Here is a 22,583-nt window from a genome sequence, read left to right as displayed (position 1 = left end):
GGATTCTCTGGGGAGAGGGACATTTTCAGGGAAATTACACTAGTACTTCTGTAAAAGAGCATGGCAGGGTGCTATTGTAACAGAGAAGCTATTTCACAGAATCTGAAAATTTGCTCTTGGAAGTATTTGTCTTTCTCCAATTACACTAGAACACATTGTGTGATGAGTTTTAGAGGATGTAGTACAAGTAATTACCATCTTATTTTTTCAGGCATGGGACCTAGAAACAGGATATCAAATATATCAGATTGAAGATGCACATGGGCTGAATACAGAAGTGACCTGTGCAGCCATTGAAAGAAATGGTTTTTATCTTGCTACTGGGACATGTGATGGTAAAACAATTAAATAATTATACATTTTTTTACATTTATTTTAAATGACATATTACATGAGCAGACAGAACTCTTTGCCTTGACTGTCTCAGTGACAGAAGAATGAATTTTGGCTTTCTTCCAAGGTGGGAGGAAGTATGCACAGAAGGGAATTCACAGCTGTTGGTCTGTGGAAAAGGGCAGGGGGGTGTCTTGGCTTTTATTTGATAGGTGATCCATAGAAAGGTGATGTTTGACTGCTTGGGCTCTGGTGTTTTGCTAGCCTACTGCTCTCTGGAAGACTATCTTCAAAGCTCTAGGTCTGGAAAGATGTTTCCTCATAGGACTGAGGACCTAGATCTATAACTAAATGGCTGCAGATGGAGAACAGTTGTTTTTCAATTTTACAGTATCTAAGCTGAATTTTATAGTTGTCCTGGATGAAAATATTAACATGGTAATGATTAGCAGCAAATCAAGATTTATTAATGACTAGCAGCACTTAATTATTAACCAATTTAAGGATTTACAAAATAATTCAATAAAATACATTATTAAAATAGCAACTTAATTACAGATTTGAAGATGACAAGATTCACACTAACTTACTGTAAAGTATGCTAAATAAATGTATATAGATGTATATTTCATAAACACAGGATATACAAACATGTACATGGCCTCAAGTTGTGCCAGGGAAGGTTTAGACTAGATATTAGGAAGCATTTCTTTACAGAACAGGTTGTTAGGCGTTGGAATGGGCTGCCCAGGGAGGTGGTGGAGTCCCCATCCCTGGAGGTGTTTAAGAGTCAGGTTGACATAGTGCTGAGGGATATGGTGTAGTTGGGAACTGTCAGTGCTAGGTTAACAGTTGGACTGGATGATCTTCAAGGTCCTTTCCAACCTAGATGATTCTGTGTGATTCTTTGAGAGTCTACTCTGTGTTCTCTTCAGATAAATTTAACAGGATGCATTTGGAGCTCACAATAATTATGGTTTCATTTCTCAGTCAAACCGTGTTTCTGTAGAATTTTCTTCCTCAAATTGGAATGTTTTACTTTGGACAAAATTCGCATTCCAAGACTTTAAATCCAGTATGTGCCAGGGAACAAAGGTTGTGGGGAGAAATAATAAGTTTTCCTAGACAGATGATATATTTAGGGGAAAAAATCATCTTGGTAAATAATTTTTTACTTTTGAGACTCCTGCTAATAAAAAGCTGTTTTATACAGGGTTTTCTTTTGATATTTAGATTTTTCTGAAATACCATGTCACACCAATTGCCCCCCTGTGTTATTACTGAAATTGCTTAAATCATTCATTCAAGTAAATATATCCCTTGACAAAGAGGTTGGTGAGGATTTGTATCTCCTCCAAGTCTTTATGAATCTAAATACATTAATATTGTTTTGCATAACTGCAGAACTACTTTTTTATACAAATGTTTCAGTGATAATGAGAAATTACAGGTTGTTATTATTATTAGATTTTTAAGAAGCTCTGAATATGGTAGTTGGCAAGGTAAACTTCAGTAGCACCCCAAAACCAATTAATCCTTTGCAGAAGTCTACTATAGATCTCTCAATTTTAAGTCCTTCCCCCAAGGTATTTGTTGTTTGATACACTTAATATCATAAGATTTACTAAAATCCTAAACATTGCTTCATTCTGGAGTTCAAGACATCTATGAAAACAGCAGAAAACCTAAGGAGCTGATTTCAGTAACACTTCTCAAAAAGGACAGAAATACCAAAATTAAAGCAGAAACTAGATACTGAAATGAATTTGTTATAGTAGGAAAAACTATCAAGGTAAGTCCCAGTAGCCTCTAGGCACAATGGGGAGGAATCAGTGACTTGGGGCCATGGCTGAACTGGAGCTGCTCATCTCACACAATTGGAAAAACCACCAGTTTTGCTGGTATGGTAGATATGAATTGGAGCCTAGCAACACTAATAAAACAAGCAGCTATAACTGAAGAGACAACTTACTTTAAGGGGGTAGTTAAACTGAATAAAATCAAAATCTCTGAACTACAGAGCTGGACAGCTTCTAATATAACAGCAGGTAATTTAAAGTGAGCTGGAATATGTCTGGTTGGTGCTTCAGTTTGCAGTGTAGGCATATGTTAGGTGATATGGGTAATAGTTTTTGTAGTTTGGCACAGAAAACAAGCTTTTGACACACACTTGCTGATCATTTTCTTATGAATAGAGAAATACTTTCCCTTCTCTTTCATTAAGTCAGTTATTTTAATAGGGTAACTCAGTTCAAACATATCTGTATGTCACATGGGTGCTTCCTGAGGCAGCGTCATTTCCACGAAGGAATCCAGTTGTGTCTCTGTCACTGAAGCCTGACACCTTACAAACACATGATTTTTTTCCGGATATTCAACTGCTGTCTGACACCAGTTCTCTGAGGAATGACACAGAGGTAAGAAACACTTTAAAGTTCCACATCATTTACAGAAGATTAGAAAATAAATGTTTACTGTGCCTTCAAAGGTTTCATGTTTTAGCAACAGGATAAGAACCAAATTAGTATTCCAAACTTTTCAGAACACTGAAGGTCTAAAACAAATCATGTAAGGAAGTGATTGTTTCTAAGGGCTATATCTGCGTAATAATCCACTGCATGGTTGTCACCATGATTAAGCAGCTGCTCTGAACGTACACTTCACATTCCTTTACAAAATAGTAAGTTGAGGTTCTTGTATGAAATGAAAAGCCATTCATTACTGGAGCTAAACTGACCTTCAGTAATAGTGGCAGATAAAGACCAAGCTGGGTGTTAAAGTGATTCCATTTTCTTTTCTTATTGCTTTGGTAAAATAAGATGTCAAATTTATGTTTCAATTGTTGACCAATTTAACTTGAATAGTCCACGAGACTTAAGTTTTGTTTTGTATAATTTCGCTAATTCTGTAACAGATTTGGAAGATATTTGTAGAAAGGTCATTATATCTCTGTTCAGCGACTTATTCCTTTAACCTGATTAGAGTGTCTCCATAGTTACCTACTTCTCATTAATCTTCAGCTCTTACAGCTGTTTTTACATGCTCTAATTGCAACTGTGCTGTAGATAGCAGGTCAGGTTGGCAGATGGAGGCCCCTGTCCTATGCAGCAGAGAGTCTCCCAGTACTGTTACTCCCTACTTCCTTCTGGTGCTTCTGTGTAGCTCAAATACAATAGTATTAGAATAGCATTCAATATGCAGTTGTTGTAGACACTGGCAATTTAGGCATCTTGGTAAATTAACAGTTAAAACATTTCACTCTCTAGCATTCACATTGCTCCTACTCATTTTTTTTAATGTTCTTTGTAGAATTTTGTCCATTCTGTGGAAATGAAGTGTTTTGATGTTTTAAAAGTAGAAGAATGGAGTTTGATAGCTACAGGAAGTGCAAACGGTGCAATAATTCTGTGGAATTTTGAATCTACCTCTGTGGGATGCCTGTAAGTATTGCTTTCATGGAGGCATTTTGATCTCCAATATTTCATACCAACTTTTCAAATGGCATACTAGAAATTCTAAGATACCCAACTGTAAAGGGTGATGGACAAGCAGGACTTAAAGTAGCAATTTACATGGGCCCCCCTCTCTCCCACTTCATATTACTCTGCTAGCTAGTCCTGACATTGCAGGTAGAAGTCATCCAGAGTCATTTGGGGAAGGGATGATGTAATTAAGAATGGTGTTTTAACATAACTCAGCACTGCCACTGAAGGAAACTCCTGCTATGTAAGTCACTCTGTCATTGACTAGAGGCTGCTACTGAGCTGTAGAAACATCCTTATTTTGGAAGTTTCCTGTTTGGGAGGACTTCTGGAAATAATACTACTTCAGACGATAATGGCCGATACTCTACATTATCAGTATCAGTCTATACATAGAAGACTAGAAGTCACATTCAGCAATGAGAAATCTGAAGTGATGGTGGAGGTTTGGGAGAAAAAGTCTTTCACAGAAAGTGGCAAAAAGTGAGCATAGGATGATTCCAGATATTCTCATGCGGATTAAGCTGCTACCTCAGGAGAGTGAACAATGACAACATGTCTGGTTAGACTGAGAGGAGCAGCACAGCAGTGTTTCTGTGTTGGTGGTGGAATACATGCCTTTTAAGACCATACAAAGTCAATATTTAACTACCCTACCCAATAGTTTCACAGCATCCTTCATGTGTAAAATTGGCATGTTTGAGAGAAAATTAGTTGAGTTTTTCTGTACCATGGGAAATAATCAAAACTGAACTGCAGTTCTGGCTGTGTATCTTCCTTTGCTTTTGCCTCCCCATATATGAGGGAGCCAATTTATGTGGATGCATGGAAGACAGGAAAGTCAGTGCTTAGTAAGTAGAGTATTTTACCCACGGTTCACATGACTGGTTTGAATGCCAGGAGCAAGGTACTTTTCTAACATTAACTTAGCTAGTTAACTTTAACATAAGTTACTTTACTTTTCTCTTAAATGCTAATTCTCAAGAAAATACTTGGCTGGATGAAATGTTCATCATTCTATCAGGTTCCTGTTTTTCTTGGCACAGGCACATTTTGTACCTACTCTTCACTGACATTAATCCATCATAACTGATCAACTGATTCTGAAAAACTGTGACTAAAACTTTTAGGTGACATGCATTCTGGGAAATTAAATGTTTAATTTTTTAGATTCCAAATAAAGTCTGCAACTTTTTCTGGGAACAATACACAACCTATCTGACACATTGTGTACAAACATCTTTATTTTCAGGTGTAAAATTAATGAAGACAGCGAGGCTTCAGTTCTTCAAGCATCTGGGGTCAATGCCATGTTATTCCTTGTACATAGTGCTTTCTCTTCCAGGTAACTGTGTGCCCCAGGACACACAAAGTCATTTGGAATTTTGTTGTAGTAAACTGATGTAATATTTGTCCAAGATAGCTGATTTAAATTGGGATTTGGCTTGTATTTAATCAATTCAAGTTCAAACAGTTAATTAGCTTTCCCATCCTCAAACTTTGGTAATGCTTATAAATTCATATTATATGTTCTTTTTTTTTTTTTTTTTACCACTCCACTAAGTTGTCCTTTTGTTCTCTAAATGACCTCATAAGTCTCAGTTCTGTTGAAGAATTCAACAGAAGTCAGCTTTTGTCAGGTATCAGTTTTCCTGTGTAGGGTACCTTCTTTAATTCTTATCTCTGTGAGATAACACTGTGTGGCAGCAGGCTTTTTCTTTATTTTAAACCTGATACAATCCTCATGCTATTAGATACTCTCAGCAAACAAAGAGAGAAGCAAGGTCACTGAAGTGTGCAGCCTCAACTTTTATCTTAAAACAAACTAGAAGCTGGCATAGGTTGGTAGGGTTGAATGGAGAACAGAATTTTACCCAAATCTGCTAATTTTGTGAAAAAGGCATTGCACCTGTACATAACTTCAGAAGTGCTTGTCTTCCAGTGGATATGCAAAGGCAATGGTAGCCAAAAGGACTCGGTATGGTTTAAATACTTATGCAGCTTTAAGGTCTTAAAGCAATTAGGCAGGTTTTTTTCTCTCCTGAATCATAAGGATGGTTTATGGTCTTACATTGCTTTAAAACCTTCAAGTAGCTTATGCATTTACTACACACCTAAATGCACCAGTGCCACCTAACTGAGCATAAATTTGCTTTTTGACATTATAGCTTAATGATTACTTTAAAAAATCCTAGCTAAATTAAAAATGTGGTGATTGCAATTCACAAATAGAATTTTTTATAAATCAAGAAAAGTTCTGATTATGCTTAAGCAGGAGAAGCCTGCCAATGACTTTGAATCATATAGGCTTAGGATGTATGTACTTGGGATTTGTATGTACTGGGAAGGTACCTGAATGAATTGGACTGTGATCAATATACACAGGCACAATAGTCAAGAATGCTAGCAAGTTTGTAAAATCAAACACTGAAAAATTACGAAGTCATGGCCACCTGTCCAAATTAAAGTGGGCTACCCCAGCTACATACTTTCTGTAGGGGTTTTACATTATCCCAGCTATTCAGATTCTCCTATCAAAAACAGAGCAGCCTGTGACATTGGTGTAAGTTATGTGGCAAGAACCTTTCATTAGCACAGTCAGAACTTGACGCAGAAACACAAATGTTGAAGACCACATCCAATTTTTTTTCCTGAGTTTCTTCCACAGAATCCTATTTCTGAGAACTTTCTTAACAGATTGAAAATAGGTTTCTACAAATAACTGAAAACTATTTGCAGAGCAAAGCGCTCTGTAAAATGAAAGGGAACAAACCATTGGCATGCACTGAATTTTTCCCCTTCTTGAGGATGAACACCAGTGTCAATTTTGATTTACTACAGATTTAGTTTGCTCAAAACTCCTGACAGGAGAGGTTGGCTGTGTAATATGCAAAAATTATCTAGTTACTTGGATAAATTTCTAAAACATCAACAACCCTTAGTCTAATCAGTCTAATCAATTCAGGCACTATTTTATTATACTTTATTACACTGGATGATGTTTCCAGATAGCAAACAGTATCTTAAAGCATGTCAGTGATCTCCAATAGTTTCTTTCACACAGGAAAACTAGTTCCCTGCCCTCTACTACTGCTACTGTGAGGCATGGTATCAGTGCCATTCCACAGCACAAGAACAGTTCTTCAAACCTACTTAAGGTAGGTATAGTGGCTTCATGGATTTGATAGCATTCAAAACAAATTTCTATTTTCATTTTGGTTCTGGTTTTAAAATCCTGTAGCTTACTAAAATCCCTCCACAAAGCTAAGTATCAAGAATTACAGAGAAATGAACTTAGTTCACCTAAGCTGAATGAGATGGGGAACTAAGAATACATTCTGTCAGGTAGCAGGCTCTGTGATACATGGAATAGCTGACTATCAAAGTGTTTGTCAGATGCTTATGACTAGCAGTTCTGACTTTCAAATGGGGGTACAGAAGTACTCAAAGGGGAAGGTAAAATAGACAAATCATTAAATACTTGAATAAAAGTGGAACCACATCTACATTGCAGCCACACTTGCTTGGATACATTCTTTTAAATGACAGTATGATTTTTTTTTTTTTTTTTAATTTACCATCAAGATGCCAGTGTCTCAATCTGTGTAATTTTGCTAAGGATAGCATTATGATTTTTGTGACACTTTTTGTCCTTTTATGCCAGAAGAGCATATCTGCAGACCAACAAATAGCAAGTAGGCAAAAAGAGGAAAATCCTGCTACATCTCAGATTCTTTCCTGCATGTTGTTTCAGCAGAGCATGGCACTTTCACAGATTCCCAAGTAGACACAGGCCTATTGTTATCCGCAAACTAAAGTATACAGTATCTTGTGCCATGTAGTCATTAGAATAACAAAATGGACAGTCATTGGCAGCTCTTAAAAAGATCCCCAAAAGCCCAACATATCAAGCTTTACAGATCAATAGGTAGGATGAGATTGAAGTGGCATGTCCCCTTCTAAGATACCTCAAACACTCGTGGCTGCATAGTTTTTCCTGCCTTATTTGACTTGGCAATTTTTGAGGCCAATATACTGATTACTGTCAGCATTGGGGATCCTCAGAAGCCTATATAGTAAGGCACAAATGAAGAGCTGTGACAATTCTCATACTGAAGATGCAGATATGAGTAAATGTTATTGTTGTTTATGCACTTTGTTCATCTTTGCTCAAGGCAGTAACAAGGCTATATGCATATTCTGAATTAAACTCTGTAAGAGATCTAGGTTACATTTACATGACTGTAAGTGATCGACTTTACTTGTCCTAAGAAATTAATGCCATTCAGCCAAATTTATCTTTAGCATGCTCCTAAGTTCCAATTAATTTCATCTGTGATTTGTTCATCTGTGATTTTGCTTCTGTTCAGATGAAATGTTTCTTGTTTTCACTCAGTGCTGTTCCAGATTGAATGGAAATTGGGGTAATATTTGAATCCTTCAATTAAAAAAAAAAATAAATTCTTAAAAATAATTTCAGCTAGAGAACTGTTCTCAGTTACACCCAAATTCCATTTTCTAATTCTGTTACATTTTATTCCTTGCTTTTAGGAAAATGTAAGAAATGATGAAATTAAGATTCAAATAACAACAGGTATGAAAGATGTTTTGCATTCTCTTTGTTGTTGATTCATGAGTTCTGCCCAGATTACTATCAAAACTGAGTTTTTCAGTTTGTCTGGCAAACTGTGTTTAGAATAATTGGGATATCATTGGTGTGTGGATTCACGCCTCAAGATCTTCTGCTCCCTTCTGATTTGAAGTTATTTCCAAAAAGCCAGGCCAGGATGCAGGATATGCAAGGGCTTAATTTATGGTTTTTATAAATAGATATGATGCTGAAAACCTTGCACAATCTGGGAATGTCAGCTATACACACTTCTCTTCCACATAAATATTCAAGCAATGAATTATTGAAATGGTATAGCAGGAGCAAACTTGAGTCAAGCATGAGTTAATGGCCTCACAGACAAAATCTTCAAAAGCAGATGAAATTTTAGAAGAAAAAGTCTTCCCTACAGTATATATCCTTAAAACAACAGAAACAAGAGAGAGTCAAGTCCTTAAAAGTTAAAGCTGTCCAAATGGAGTTGGTGAATTTGCAAGCAAATCCTCTACATTCTTCTGAATCCTTTAGACATCCTCTGATGGAAAGCAGACTTTCCCAGTAACAAGAAAATTGATCATCTGAAATGTGAATTTAAACTGAATTTATTTCGCAAAGAAAACATGCCCTGAAACCAGAATATCCCTAAACCTTGTAGCTGCTCAATGAAATAGACAGTCATGTGAGGTCCTGCATATACTGTATGTCTGTTTCACTGAGAACCTTCACAGGACCCCCAAGCATTTCCAGCTCTGGGGAAGTCGTAGCAGGAACTCAAAAAGGTTCTTTGTGACCACCACCTTGCATTTAGCAAAAGTTTTGAACTGGAGAAATAAGTATAGAAATCTATGATTTCAGAACTGTTAAGTGTCATTTAGTTATTAAACTTCACTTCATTGCTGAATTTATAGAAATCGCTAGAAGCCTCATGCAGAGGCTGCAGAACTGCCTCTCAGCTGTCCTGATCACCTCTGTCTTGCACTCCTCCCCCACTCTCACTGGTGCTTGCAGTTTCTGTAAAATCTGTTGCTGTGCTCTAAGTAAGGTTCCCCTGCATCATGGAGCAATAGTTCTGGCTGGTTTAGATAAGATCATGAAGATAGTTCTAAGTTCTTTTCAGTTGTCTTTTATCCATATTTGTAATGTTTTCAGAGTAATCCATCTTGATGGAGTTTATTTTCAAATTTACTTGTTTTTTCCTAGTGTTATGTAATTTCTGTGCATTCAAATGTAGTACTAAAAATTGTTGAGAAAATGTATGATCATTTGTGTTCCAAAACAGAAGTCACAATGAAGTATAGGAATATCCAGTACTTGAAGAAGAATGTACAATCATCCAAAGCTGTAGCAGGACACCCACCAATACTGGCTTCTGCTCATGAAAATGGCTGTATCTGCCTATGGAGTATTCAGGTAGCTGACTGTCTTTGAGATGGATCTGGACCATTGAGAAGATAACTCTAATCTTTGGAAACATGCAATTTAACTAGCAATTGCAGCAGCAGATATTTTATTGCATTTTCTGGTTAATAGTTTCTTCCTTGGACACAAATTAGTTCTGCTTTAATAACTGTAGCTGGGAGTAATGGCAAGTGGAAAATGACAAAACATTATTTGAAATAATTATAACAAAAACTGACTGTAAAGTTATGTGAAAGTCTAGAAGTTGACTTTGCACACACAACATTTACCTTCTAAGAAAGGATGATAGGCAAGGAAGACTGTCCTACTCACAAAAGAGAGAAAAAAATCTCTGGAACACTGCATAAGCCAGCTAGCACTAGTAGGGTTACAAATCAGGACATAATAGTATCCTAACACATAATGTCAATCAGCTTGTAAAGCCAGTCATGCAACAGAATGCCAATGGCTTAGTTGTCATATCACCTCAGATCTGTAAGACTCTATTCCAGAAAACATGTTACTCTAAACAAGAGATACAAAGTAAATACATCCAGAAGGGAGAGTACCATGATATGATTGGGTAATATTGGTCATTGTGGCAGGCAGTGATCACAATACATCAGCCATGTCAGGCTTAAACAGGAACCCCAGCAAAGTCATAGGGAGATTTCTTCAGAAAGATGGTGAGGTAGCTTTGCAGATATGATGGTAAATGTCCCCAAGTACAGTAGGTGTGGGCTTTGTTGGGTTTTGTTGTCTTCACAGTTGATATATTAGCATGCTTAGATTCCTGTAGGAATCTCCAAGTTCAGATGACGGTGATGTCATCACTGGTATGATTGTCATCATCATTACATGGATGACACAGTCAAGAATCTCTTTATCAGCAAGACATTCTCCCTCACCTCCTTCCAAACCTGAAGAGGCAGTAAGGGAGAAAGTCTACAGGTGCTTACTTGAAAAATATCACAAGTTGGAGAAGGAGATATCACAGGCTCATTTGCAGCAAGAAATATTTCAGTGGCGAATGAGATACATAATGATGATATTCCACAGTAAATGAGAGGTAAGAGGTGAAGTAGGGGTACATACATCTAGACTGAATTGCTTGAAGAATGAAATAGCTTGTTCTTTTGATGTAGAAGAGACAGCAGTCCAGAAGAATACACCCCAGCTATCTTGGTCATTCAGTAGATTAGGAAACTACCTTTTTAGCAGCTTTCTGAATAGATATGAGCTGAGTAATGCTGAATAGGTCAAATCAATGGCACTCAACTTCTGATGTATTTTTTTTCATGTAGATATTATAAATATGTGCCTATTTATTTATTTCTTTTAGGGAACCTTAGGGAAAGAACTTTTGCCATTTTCAAATTATCCTTCAGTTCCTCTGACAGCACTATGTACAGACACCTCCACTAAAATGCTTTTGGCAGGCAGTAAGGGTGAGTAAACATGTTAGTCATTCTGTTCAGGACAGTCTGTAGGACCACAAAATATCATCCTGTAAATATGCCAGAAACGTGGAAATGAAGGTCCAAATGCTGCCAGACTTTCTCCATCAAGGCTATAATTAAATAATTGAAAAGGTATTTTCTAGTGTGAAAGGATGGTAGATTAAAGCTTAGCATTAGTAGCATTATCAGTAGAATTGTCTTCGTAAAAGACATAAAATTTTCTTCATTCACAAGCCCTGCATATAATTTCCATCTGAAATATTGTATTAATACCAAGGACAAATATTACTGCTAAGAACAAAAATTTCTCATCCATGGTAATAAAACTAAATGAAAAACTGCAGCTGTGGCTGTACCAAGAGCCATGATTCGGATGCTGATACAGAGTGCACAGTAATGGCTTCAGCAATATGCTGCTATATAAGGAAAGAAAGCACTTGTGGTCTGTGCTAGCAGCTCATTGTTAGACTTTTAATTTCACACCAAATCTGGCTTTCATTTGGCAGAAAGTCCAACAGTTTATCTGTTGTCTGATTCTCCTCCAAACCTTTAGAATCACCCTGGCAATTTTCCTCTTCTGCATCTGTCATATGAGATTTTTGTCTTTTAATGTGTCACTTTGCTTCTGAAATATCTATTAGAACTGTTTCCTGTCAGCTTCCTGCTCTTATGCTGTCAGAAGTTGGATGGAGCAAGTTTGTTTTTTTTCCATTTGTTTCAAAACTGAACAGTAGCTTGACATTGGTGCTGAAAATGAAGTTTCCACTCCCCATTGATTCAAATCGGTAAATGAGTTCAGGAAGGCAGCATGCACTGAACAGGATTTTAATTAGTTGTGGAAAAGTATCCGCCCTATTACCTGTTCATCTGATACTCTCCCTTTGGCCTTTTGTGTTTGTGCCACTGTGTATTTGCTTTTCATGCTTTCCACACCCTTCTCTCTTTATCTGCAGTGCTACCAATTTCTTGTCCCCATTACAGATTTTTCCTTGTTAGGAAAAGGTCAACTTCTCTGTCAGCCTCCTTGCTTGCTTGCAAATGTACAGTCCTAGAAATCAGATGTGACCAGTATGAAAGTTGGAATCACACAAAAGATTCCTCTGTCTAGTAGTAGAAATGAGAGATAAGAGGCAACTTCATCAGGAAAGAGGGAGCCTAGGCAGGAAACTGAGCAGTTGTGGGTCATAAGGAAAGTGGTTCTTTGAGTGCACTAAAAGGTTGTAAAGCATTAAGCTTTCATTATGTATGTAATTAATCAAACTTTGTCCATTTTACCAGGACTAAAAAACAGTTTAATCCCCAGGAAGCTCTCATACCTAGTTTCTGCACTAAATAACTGTCTTGACAAGATGACTCCTATTTTTTTATTGTTGTCATTTAAAGAAAAAACTTTACTTTCTTTCCATTTGAAACCTACCTAGTTAATGACACATGCTCACAAAGTGTATATATATTTCTTCACATATTAATGAATAGTCCATTATTTTCTACTCTGTGCTTGACAATGAGATAGTGGCGTTCATCTTAAAATAACTTTCACTGACCTGTAATCTCTGCTTCATTCTGCTCAGTGTTTACCAAGAACATATGGTAGCAACAAGTGAATGTGTAGCACTAACAAAATTTATTGAGATTTTACTTTTTCCTTTCTTAAACAGAGGGACATATTATGTGCTGGAACATTGCCTCATTCTTAGAAGATCCACAAAATAGTAAAAATGTAAGGAAAAATCTGACAGATTTTCTTGACTTGAACAGTATACCAAGATAAGACAAAAAGATAAAAATGGATTCAGAGCTCTACAGGGACTAAAAATATTTCCTGCACATAAAGGTCATGTCTTTTGCTTGAAATAATAACTTGATGCTGTGAAAAACAAGAAAAACATAAGTAAAATGCTGTTAGCATTATTCCATTGTGTTCAAAGAGGCTACGTTAAGAACGAATTTATCCATGTCCCCTGAGTGGTGTTTCTACCATATGCCCTTTGCAGGCTGTTTCATGGAGGGATTACTTTTTCACCTTTTTTAATTTTCAGAAAGCCATGCTGATAAATCCACTAAGCTAGCAACCATGGTGGCATATAGAACTGTCAGTAATGTGGTTATGTTGCTTTTTTTCCCTCAGCAAATAAAGGAGGAGCTCTGCTGGAGGGCACACTCTACTGAAGTGGTTGACTTATTTCATGAAGATGAGAAAAATGTGGTAGTGACAGCGTCTATTGATGGTTCAGTCAGGTACAAAAATGACTAATACTTCTTACTGCTATGGCCAATCAGTTGAACTATCTCCAGAGTTTCTCTTCTTGCTGGACTTGCAGATAGGCTAGATAAAGTACTTAAATAAAATACAACATTGTGTGCTTTTTCTGTTCTGCACCTGAAAGAATTCATTTTTTAATGTAACACTTCCAGTTTTCTCAGGAAGTCAGACCTTTAGCAGACCGTCATTTTCTTTCAGCAAGGTGACCTTGAATGCATAGGTAACAGCCCCATTATTTTAGAAATTACTTCATGTTCTAAGTCTGTTTTAGCTTTCAATACTTGTTAAATTAACATGGATCCTAAGCATTGCATCTAACCAATGCTTATGCAATTAAACCACTGCAGTCTGAAGATGCTTTATAGACAACTGTAATTCCTTGGCTAACAAGTACATTTGGAAGGGTTTCTTTTGTTTTTTGGGGGAGAATCAATAAGGAAATTCTGTGTAGATCCTACTTTGGTGGCAGCACCTTACTGTAGGAGAAATTCAGGATATTGGTGCCTTTACTCCTCAGTTTTGTAATTAGAAACATAGAATCATAGAATCATTCAGGTTGGAAAAGACCCTTGGGATCATCGAGTCCAACCATCAGCCCTACTCTACAAAGTTCTCCCCTACACCACATCCCCCAGCATCTCATCTAAATGACCCTTAAACACATCCAGGGATGGTGACTCCACCACCTCCCTGGGCAGCCTATTCCACTGTCCAACCACTCTTTCTGTGAAAAATTTTTTCACAGAATTTGTTTTCCAATTTTTACAGCCTCTTTCTGAGATTTTTTTACTCTCAAGTTAGTTACATTATAAACAGGGAACTTCAATCTCATTGATTTTTTTTTTCTAAGACTAGCATACTGAACTCTAAAACAGTGCTGCAGAACTTGAAAATCTAGACAGATATATACTCAACTTTTGTTCCATTTCTAAAAGTATTCATTTTTCCTTTCTGTCCTTTGGCACTGCTTCTACTGTGTCTGTAGGCACTGGCATGCCATGAACGGATGCTATCTTGGTTACTTTGGACAACCCAGGAAGTTTGAATTATCAGATATCAGTCGGTTGATTTTACCTTGTGATGTTAATAACTTTCCTACTATAATTAAAGAGGAAAGCAAGCATATGGAAAAGAAGAAGTTTGAATATCCTCTCATGCTGGACAGGGACAAGTAAGATCTCATACATTTACATACATGTATGGTTGGGAAAACAGTTCTGAAAATATACTTAAAAAGCACCTTTCACCTGAAGGTCAGAAAAAATATTTTTTTCCTAAATAACTTGTAGGAAATACTCCTTTTAAAAAATGTTTTTACACAGCATGGATAAATCTCTTAATTGTTATAGCCAGGTGACAGTCAGGATTAGGCGATGTTCAGGATTTGAATTCAGTAATAATGATGACTACATAATTGGCTCAGATTTTAGCCTAATTAGAGTCTGTATGTTATGTACACTGTTCAGCTTAGCAGCCTGTTTCCTTTCCAGTTCCACAAGCTGATCTACTTCTGGGATCCCAAAAAATTTATTGAAAAAGCTTAATGTGAATAGTTTCAACCCAAACCCAAATCCTTCTGTAAGAATAAACCCAATTTAATCTTTCAGTTTGAAAAATGGTCTTCCTAAATTCGCTGGGATGTTGTGGAAACATTCACATACCTCTGATCATGATGTTCTGACACTGGCATAAATGTTGTGTGTTGAATAGCAGTGTTGGACCTCTCTCCTTCAAGTCAGAGTTCTCAAGGGATGTGGGTTAGTTACAAGTCAAGCCAGAGAGCCTTGGCCCTCTAGCTTAAGTCATATTTCTAGTCCTGGAGCTCCCTAGTTCATTAATGAGTGGATTGCCCAAATTAACATAAATACCAAAGCAGAAATCTTCAGAGGCAACATGCACGGTGCCCTTAGTAACAAAGCAGTCCAAATCTGGGAAAAATTACTTCAGGGCTTAAAAAGTCATGCATGCTTTAGTGGTAAGGTTTCATATTCCATGTGCATTGTTAGGCCCCCTTTTAACCAAAGCACTTTGGGACACTGGAAAATCTCTAAGGTGCTTTTCTGTTCCCCCATTTAGGTTGGCATCCTGCTAACCCTTATTATTCCATATAGTTCTTACTAATGTGAGTAGTCACACTGAAGTCAGAACAATTACTCATCAATTTAGAGAAGTGCTTGGCTGTGTTTGAAGGACTAACTCCTGTAGTCTTTTTGAATAGTCAGCAGCTAGTTTGAAACCTCTGGAATCAAAGATACTGTAATTAAGCCAGCTAACCTTAAAGAAACTTTCCATAAATGACATGCCTGTGTCAAACTGTGACTACTTTTTGAGGACTTTTCAAATATTTCACTAAAGGAGAATGGCTATCATACATTTAAAACACATTAATTAAACAAACTGGAAGCAGATGAGAAGCCTGCTTAACTGTGTGGAGAACTGGAAAAAAAAAAGGCAGCCACATGCTGCGCAATAGAAAGTTTCAGTCTTATTGTTCTATATACTCTGTGTGCTGTCACCTCAAGAGTAACTTGATTCCTCTGGATAATTGTACCAAACAGTGTAATGGATAGCTAGCTAACTGTCATCCAAATGCTGTGTTACTTATAGATGCTAGGCTTTGTTCTTTACAGGATACAGAAGCTTCTTTTGGGTCAAGTAAGTTACCTTCATGATGATACCACAATTTGCTTATTGGATAGCTGTCATATAAATCACTAAGATAATATTTTAGAATTTCAATTAGTAAATGAAGTTATAAATGCTATTAACAGATATTCCCCAAATGTGCATATACCCGAAAAGGTACAAACCCAGCTGAATAGCATAGGTGCTTACAGTTTAAACAAGTGGCTCAGGTGATCTACTGAAAAATGTCAGCAGGTGGAGAGACCCAATTAGAAGAATAGTCACAGTTTCTCTCTGTAGTTTATAATTCCTTAGATTGTGTGATCTGACTTAATTTTTCTCATTATAAATGAAACTGTGTTAATCTACACTAACAGACACTCTAGATCATTTCTTCTTGTGGTTAACTTTGGAAACCAGATATATGAGCAGAGGAAACCTTCTTTGTTATGAAAATGGCATACAAGAACTGTAGTCAGAACTGACAGAAATGCTGAAAAGCCATTATTAGACAGTGAGTTAGCACCTAGCTGTGGTAACTAATGTTTTTTATATTAACTGACAAGCCTGTGTCTGGATTGTCAAAGTGTTAGTGAAGCACTTCATGACACCTACAAAGGTCCTAATATAAATTATATTTTGAAGATATATGGAATAATTTACACTTCAAAGTAATTTTCTTTTGGAGCCAGATAAGAATGTTGTATTCAAAATTGCCATTTTGATAGGTGCATCAGGTTTTTTTCTGTCTTGTGTGTACAGTTGGAAATCACTGACCAGATCACCTTTAGCTTTAAAAAAGCCTAAACATGTGGACATAATTCAAGACTTGAAGTTTTTCAAAGCTCTGGTTTCTCCAAAGGTAGGTAATGTATATGACAAATTTGTTTCCGTTCTGTGCAGTGCATAGGAAATGCAATTGTATTTAGAAATTAGCCACAAATAACCCTACATATTCTTCTCATTCAATGGACAAGCTAGAACAGAAATGTATAAGCATAAGGATTGAAGAAACCTCCCTGGTTTTCATTCTTATTGTATCACACTTCCAAATTCCAGTTTAGAAGGTAGCACACACTGATTCACTTGTTTGGTTTAACAGCATTAAAAAAACCCTAGAATTTTCACATGCTCCAACAGAAATCCTAAATATCTTAAGTTTACTTGAAGGAAATGTGAAAATACTAGAACAGTGAATCCCTGGTTATACACAATAGTTCTTCCAGGGTTCCCATTAAATCAGAAACCAGGAGAGTTCTGAGTTAGTTTAGATATCGTTATGAATACTTTTTACAACTCTAATTGAATAATGGTGGAGCTCCTCCATCTTTACCTGGCTTAACCCTTAAAAGTCATGGGAACAGATAAAACTTCTCTTGCAGTTGTAGTAGAAAAGGAAAAAGATACAAATCCTATGGCCACTTGTCAAAAAAGCTTCCGTTAACACCTTTCTGACCATTCTTCCCTAAAGGTTAATAGTCAACAGCTAATAAGGAATGTGAACTCTTAACACCCTCTCCTAAAATTTGTGGTACTGTGAGTCTCCTGTGTACCACAATCTGATATCCTAATGAAGCCAGCTAATGTCCAAACAGTAGTCAGTGACAGACAACATTACTCCATGTGACCAGCTACTTTTCTCTGTGTACCTTGGGTGAAAGGATGACAAAGTGAGTGGAACACACCTCTCCATTGTTTATCACCCTGTTTGCCAGCCAGTTCTTCCTTTCTCACTTATCTTCCTGACTGGGACACCAAGGATACAAGATCAGCTTTCATCTCATCTGGGAGCTTGACTATTTGAAGCTAGTGGATTACTTGCTGCTAATCAAAGGTAGTCAAGCATGCAGTTCTGAGGCATTCCGTCGTTTCATCCCAAGGCAGCAACAAGTTGGTAGCTCACTTAAGTCACAGTTATAAGTCACAGGTGCTGCACTGTCTCCAGAGCAGCCTGTGTTTAAATCACAGGGAAACTGATGTAGCTGATGTAGGAGCATGCACTACAAAGTAACAGCAGTTGATCATTGGTCCCCTGTTGTTCGACAGCTGTAGATAGAGCACTGTGTAGTAAGAGAGAGAAGTGTTAGTGGGAAAAATATGTTGATGATGGGTATAAAACATGAAATTTACTGTAGTGAAGTCAGTGGTTGAAGTCATTGGGGAACAAGTCAGTAGAGGTTGGCTTTACTTTGGGTTTTACCTAGTCATTTGAAAAGAGGACTCACTGGAGGTATCATAGCAGAAGATACTTGATATGTTAGCACTGGAGTCCCCTTCTGATTGAGCTTTTGGTGAGAAAAAGGCTTGATTCCATATCATTTTCCAGTGGATTGCCTATCAAACCAGTGGACTTCAGTTTGCACTTCAGACTAGAGGTGTGCTATTCAGTGGCTGTGCAAATACCTAGAGTATATGATTGGCTCACCATAATTCAGTTGTCCTGTCTTTCTGCAGTGGGTAATGCCTAGTAATTAATGCGTATGAGTAATGCTTAGAATTGACAGACAGACACTGGAAGAGATTCCTTTAGGAATGTTTTACATTGTTGAAGTTTTGGTGTCTCTTAAACTGTTACTACTGCAGCACACTCAGTAATGTGTTAGTAAGACCATAAGAAAATGTAAGTAGAAAATCTCTGTGTAATGTACTGTTTCAAATTAAACTCATGTTTTCAAATTTGATGGAAACAAGAGTTCTTTGTGGTATTTCAAGCTGTAGGTGCATTTTTTTTTTCCTTTTTGGACCATAAATTGGCTTCCTAGGGTGAAATCACAGCTATATCATGTAAAGACAGTTTCATTTCCTGCCCTGTCCGTAAGTGTAATACCTAGGTAAGTCTCAGGATTCATGTGAGTGTGGATGAACTGTCCAAGGTACCTGAGGTAGTTTTGCAAATTCAAAGCTTTCAACAGTTAACAGAAGAAATGTCTTGTTCATCTCCATCTTTCACAACTAGCTGCTGAAGCGTTCATGGTTTGCAAAGCCCAACAGGATAGCCAGACTGACAGCCCTGTGATGAAACTATCATCTGAGAGGGAGTTCTTACTCCATTACCCCTTGGCTAGACTTCCACTGTGCTCTGATAGCATGCGTCCACCAAACCTGACAAGTACCCTGAAAATTATTCCTTTATTGAGCTTATCCAGGGTGTTAATAGGTGAGAGAACTAAGTAAGTCTTTAAAACTAGCTTTTACTTAGGTGATAAAAATCATTTTGCTGTTAACTTTGTCTTGATTTTGTGTCCCTTGGGAAGCTGGAATTTTGCTGGTTATGCATTTTCTATAGCAAAAGACTGATCCTCTCCTAATTAAAAAAAAAAGTTCAAGGCAGCCTTCACATGGTACAAAGAAAACATGTGCATAAACCATAATTGCTCCACATAGTAATTACATACATTTCTTCAAATAACATGAATGTTACCATGCAATTCAATAGCAGAAGTAATGTCTTCATTACCTTTTGTCTTCAGCTAGTGTCCTGGTTTAACCAGGATAGGGTTAAGTTTCCCCAGCAGTGGGGGGGGAGCTCTAGCCGGGTTATTCAGATACCATGCGGACGTCACATCCTGGCAGGTCACATTTTTCCTGGCGCGGGAGCGCGGTGCACTCGTGGTTTTGTACATCGTGCTTCTCACTGCTGTATTTGGTAGCTATTTTGCTCTGTTCATTGCTATCACTATTACTGTTATTGTTATTGTTGTTGTTTGTTGTGTTGCTATTGCACTGTTGTATTAAACCTTTCCTTATTTCAGTCTTGGGGCTTTGTATTTCACTCCCTTTGTGGGGGAGGGGCAGCGGCCGCGTGGTCTCAGACCCCGGCAGGGGCTAAACCATCACAGCTAGTAATGCACTGACTTTGGCTTTCCTTGGTCAGATCCATAGACAACCTTTGGAATGTTTTGAGTCTGGAAACAGAGAGGCTGGCGCAGTATTTGTGTGTCTTCCAATATATGAGGTAAGCACAAGTGTTTTCTACTTTTTGTGGTGGCATTCATACAGCAGAAGCCATTATCACTAGTAAATTATTACAATCACATACCCTGACATTCCATTTTTAACTCTCTGCTTCTCAATTTCATTTTCTAACATGGTTTCCATTACTCACTACCCAATTCCATTCTCCATTTGGTGGAAGCTTGGGAAGCCAGTTGAAGAGAGCGTGCCGCAAGGTGAGTATTACAGACATTTACTTCTTCTGTTCAACCTCATGTCATTAACTTTTTGTTCAGACTTGACTCCTTTAACCAGCCCCAAAACTATTGATTCCTACCTTCACAAAGCTTCAGCTATTGTAAGTTAATACTGTTTTATGAGTAGTATTGATTTGATTTATTGCAAGCTGTCTAGCAAGGCTTCCTAGGTTGTTCCTTCTATGGAGAAAGACCAGAATGTCCACAGAGCCTTGTCTATCCCACCTATCAGAGGATGGAAAGAATCACCCCTAGCATAGGTGCTGATCTCTTTCTATAGAATGTACCTAGAGAAGTAGCTTGGATGAGAGTCCTAACATCTAGATGGCTAGCTTGGTGGGATGAATAGGATACTCTGCATTCAAATATATATGACTTAATGCTTGTGCATGCAGCATTACAGAGTATCTCAGAAAACAGAAAACTCAGGAGCACAGTGTTCAAATAGTTGGCACATATGCTATTGTTCTGACCATTAATGTGCCTTGGAAATCTATGTTTCGTTTTCTTCCAGAAGAAGAAAATACAATACAGGACGTCTTGTGTATTGGCAAGTTAGGAGCAACTACACTGAAGCCAATGGCACTGCAACGGATTTACAATAAAATGAGATCAGACTTTTTCTGTGAGCTACATGCACAACAAATAATTTTTTGTCTGTACTGTTACAAAATGCTATCAAAGTGGTCTGTTCACCTGAATATATTAATTAGTTCCTGAAATTTTGGAATTTATTTTTTTAAAGGTCTTCAGTGGAACAAAGCTGAGATGTCCAATCCCACTGGATAGATAATGGAGACAGGTTTCAGTCGAGGGTCAAGACAAATAAACATAGCATCCATCTTCAGGAAAGTGGATTAGCAGGTTCCTTATTTAAATTTTTTCTCTGTTTTTTCTATTATATTTAAATACATTTCATTATTAAGTAGAACATACAGAAATCAATTCTTTACTTCTATTCCAGTCTTTCAGTCAGAGAAAAAATTCTAACAAAGCCAGTGTATGATTATAACAAGATACTCACAGAAAAGCCCATCTCACTCCACTTTTTGATGGTTAAGAAGGAAAAGCACCTTACTATGATTAACTGCTTAAAGATTCAGAGCCATAAATCTGCAAAAATTCTTCTTTTGCTAGCCATACAGACTCCTCTGAAGAACAAGAAATGTTATTCCAGAGGTACTGCTTTAACCTTTGTCTCATGTTTCAGTTTTGGTGTCCTTGGATAGGCAAAGAGTTGATGGGATGTTCCATAGGTAGCACACATATGCCACAGTATCCTAGTCAAATGTCTTCTTCCAGAAACATTTAGATTTCCTTGTTAATCATATAGAGATAAGACAAAAGTAAGATTGAGAACTAGGCTCAAATAATGAGAGATTGCCCTATTTAAAGATATCTGGATTTAGGTCACAGCATCATAGAACATGCCATCTTTAACTCTGCACAATTTTCAGCTGAGCTAACTTTATATTAATTAAACATAATTACAGATACAGAAAAAAAAAAAAAAAATAAGCAAAGCTCCTTGCAATTGTGTTGTTAATGCTATGTGGACAAGTCTTCAGAATTATCATTCTACTGCCTTTCAGTGCCAATATTTCTGTTTGTTCAGGTGCCTTGACCAGAACTATTAACAGAGTGAAATGGCCATATTACCCAAAAAATTAATTTTCAGCAGCTCAGATTCCTTCTGGTTTATGCTACTTCAATTTAGAAAGGCACTACTAACATGTCACGGTAGGGAAAATCTGTTTAAAGAAGACTTTTTAAAATTAGTTTTTCTGATCAATTTACTGCCTGTCAGTTTGGGTTTATGGGCAAAATCCTGATCACTTGTTGCACCAATTTAAATCTTAGCTATCCAAATTTAATACAATAAAAAGCACTATAGGTCAATTCAATTGACCCCAATTATTTTCATCATTTTTATTATACAGTACAAACCAAGCCTAGGGCATGGCAGATGTATTTACAGGAACGTCAATGCATGATTCAGGGTGTAATGAAGGTGAAAGTATAATAGCATTATTTTATCATTATTGTGATTCAGTATGAACTTCTTACCATGAACTGTTGTACACAAGACCAAAATTTGTAAAAGTTTCTTAGCATATTTTAAGGTGATCAGAAATCATACTCCTTTTCAGCAGTTGCCAGTGGCTGTTTACTTAATGAGAGGCTAGTAACTATGTTGTTCTGGTGGATTTTGCATTAACTGAA

The 22,583-nt window shown here is 37.1% G+C and overlaps 1 protein-coding gene across 1 annotated transcript in view; it reads left to right on the top strand.

The window, feature by feature from the left end:
• Positions 1-20,188, top strand: part of WDR64 (WD repeat domain 64) — a 77,793-nt gene extending 57,605 nt beyond the window's left edge. The window contains 14 exon segments of the mRNA XM_074820531.1: positions 212-335; positions 725-771; positions 2,574-2,750; positions 3,643-3,773; positions 5,068-5,160; positions 6,880-6,973; positions 8,367-8,420; positions 9,745-9,834; positions 11,165-11,270; positions 12,941-13,002; positions 13,411-13,520; positions 14,531-14,716; positions 16,933-17,032; positions 20,045-20,188. Of these exon segments, the coding sequence (XP_074676632.1) occupies positions 212-335; positions 725-771; positions 2,574-2,750; positions 3,643-3,773; positions 5,068-5,160; positions 6,880-6,973; positions 8,367-8,420; positions 9,745-9,834; positions 11,165-11,270; positions 12,941-13,002; positions 13,411-13,520; positions 14,531-14,716; positions 16,933-17,032; positions 20,045-20,188 (1,518 nt within the window).
• Positions 20,189-22,583: the final 2,395 nt, after the last annotated feature.

The sequence above is a fragment of the Strix aluco genome, chromosome 3 (genome assembly GCF_031877795.1).
Source record: "Strix aluco isolate bStrAlu1 chromosome 3, bStrAlu1.hap1, whole genome shotgun sequence".
Lineage (NCBI taxonomy): Eukaryota > Metazoa > Chordata > Aves > Strigiformes > Strigidae > Strix > Strix aluco.
The sequence above is the reverse complement of the archived record's forward strand: the minus strand, read 5'-3'. Positions and strand labels throughout refer to the sequence as shown.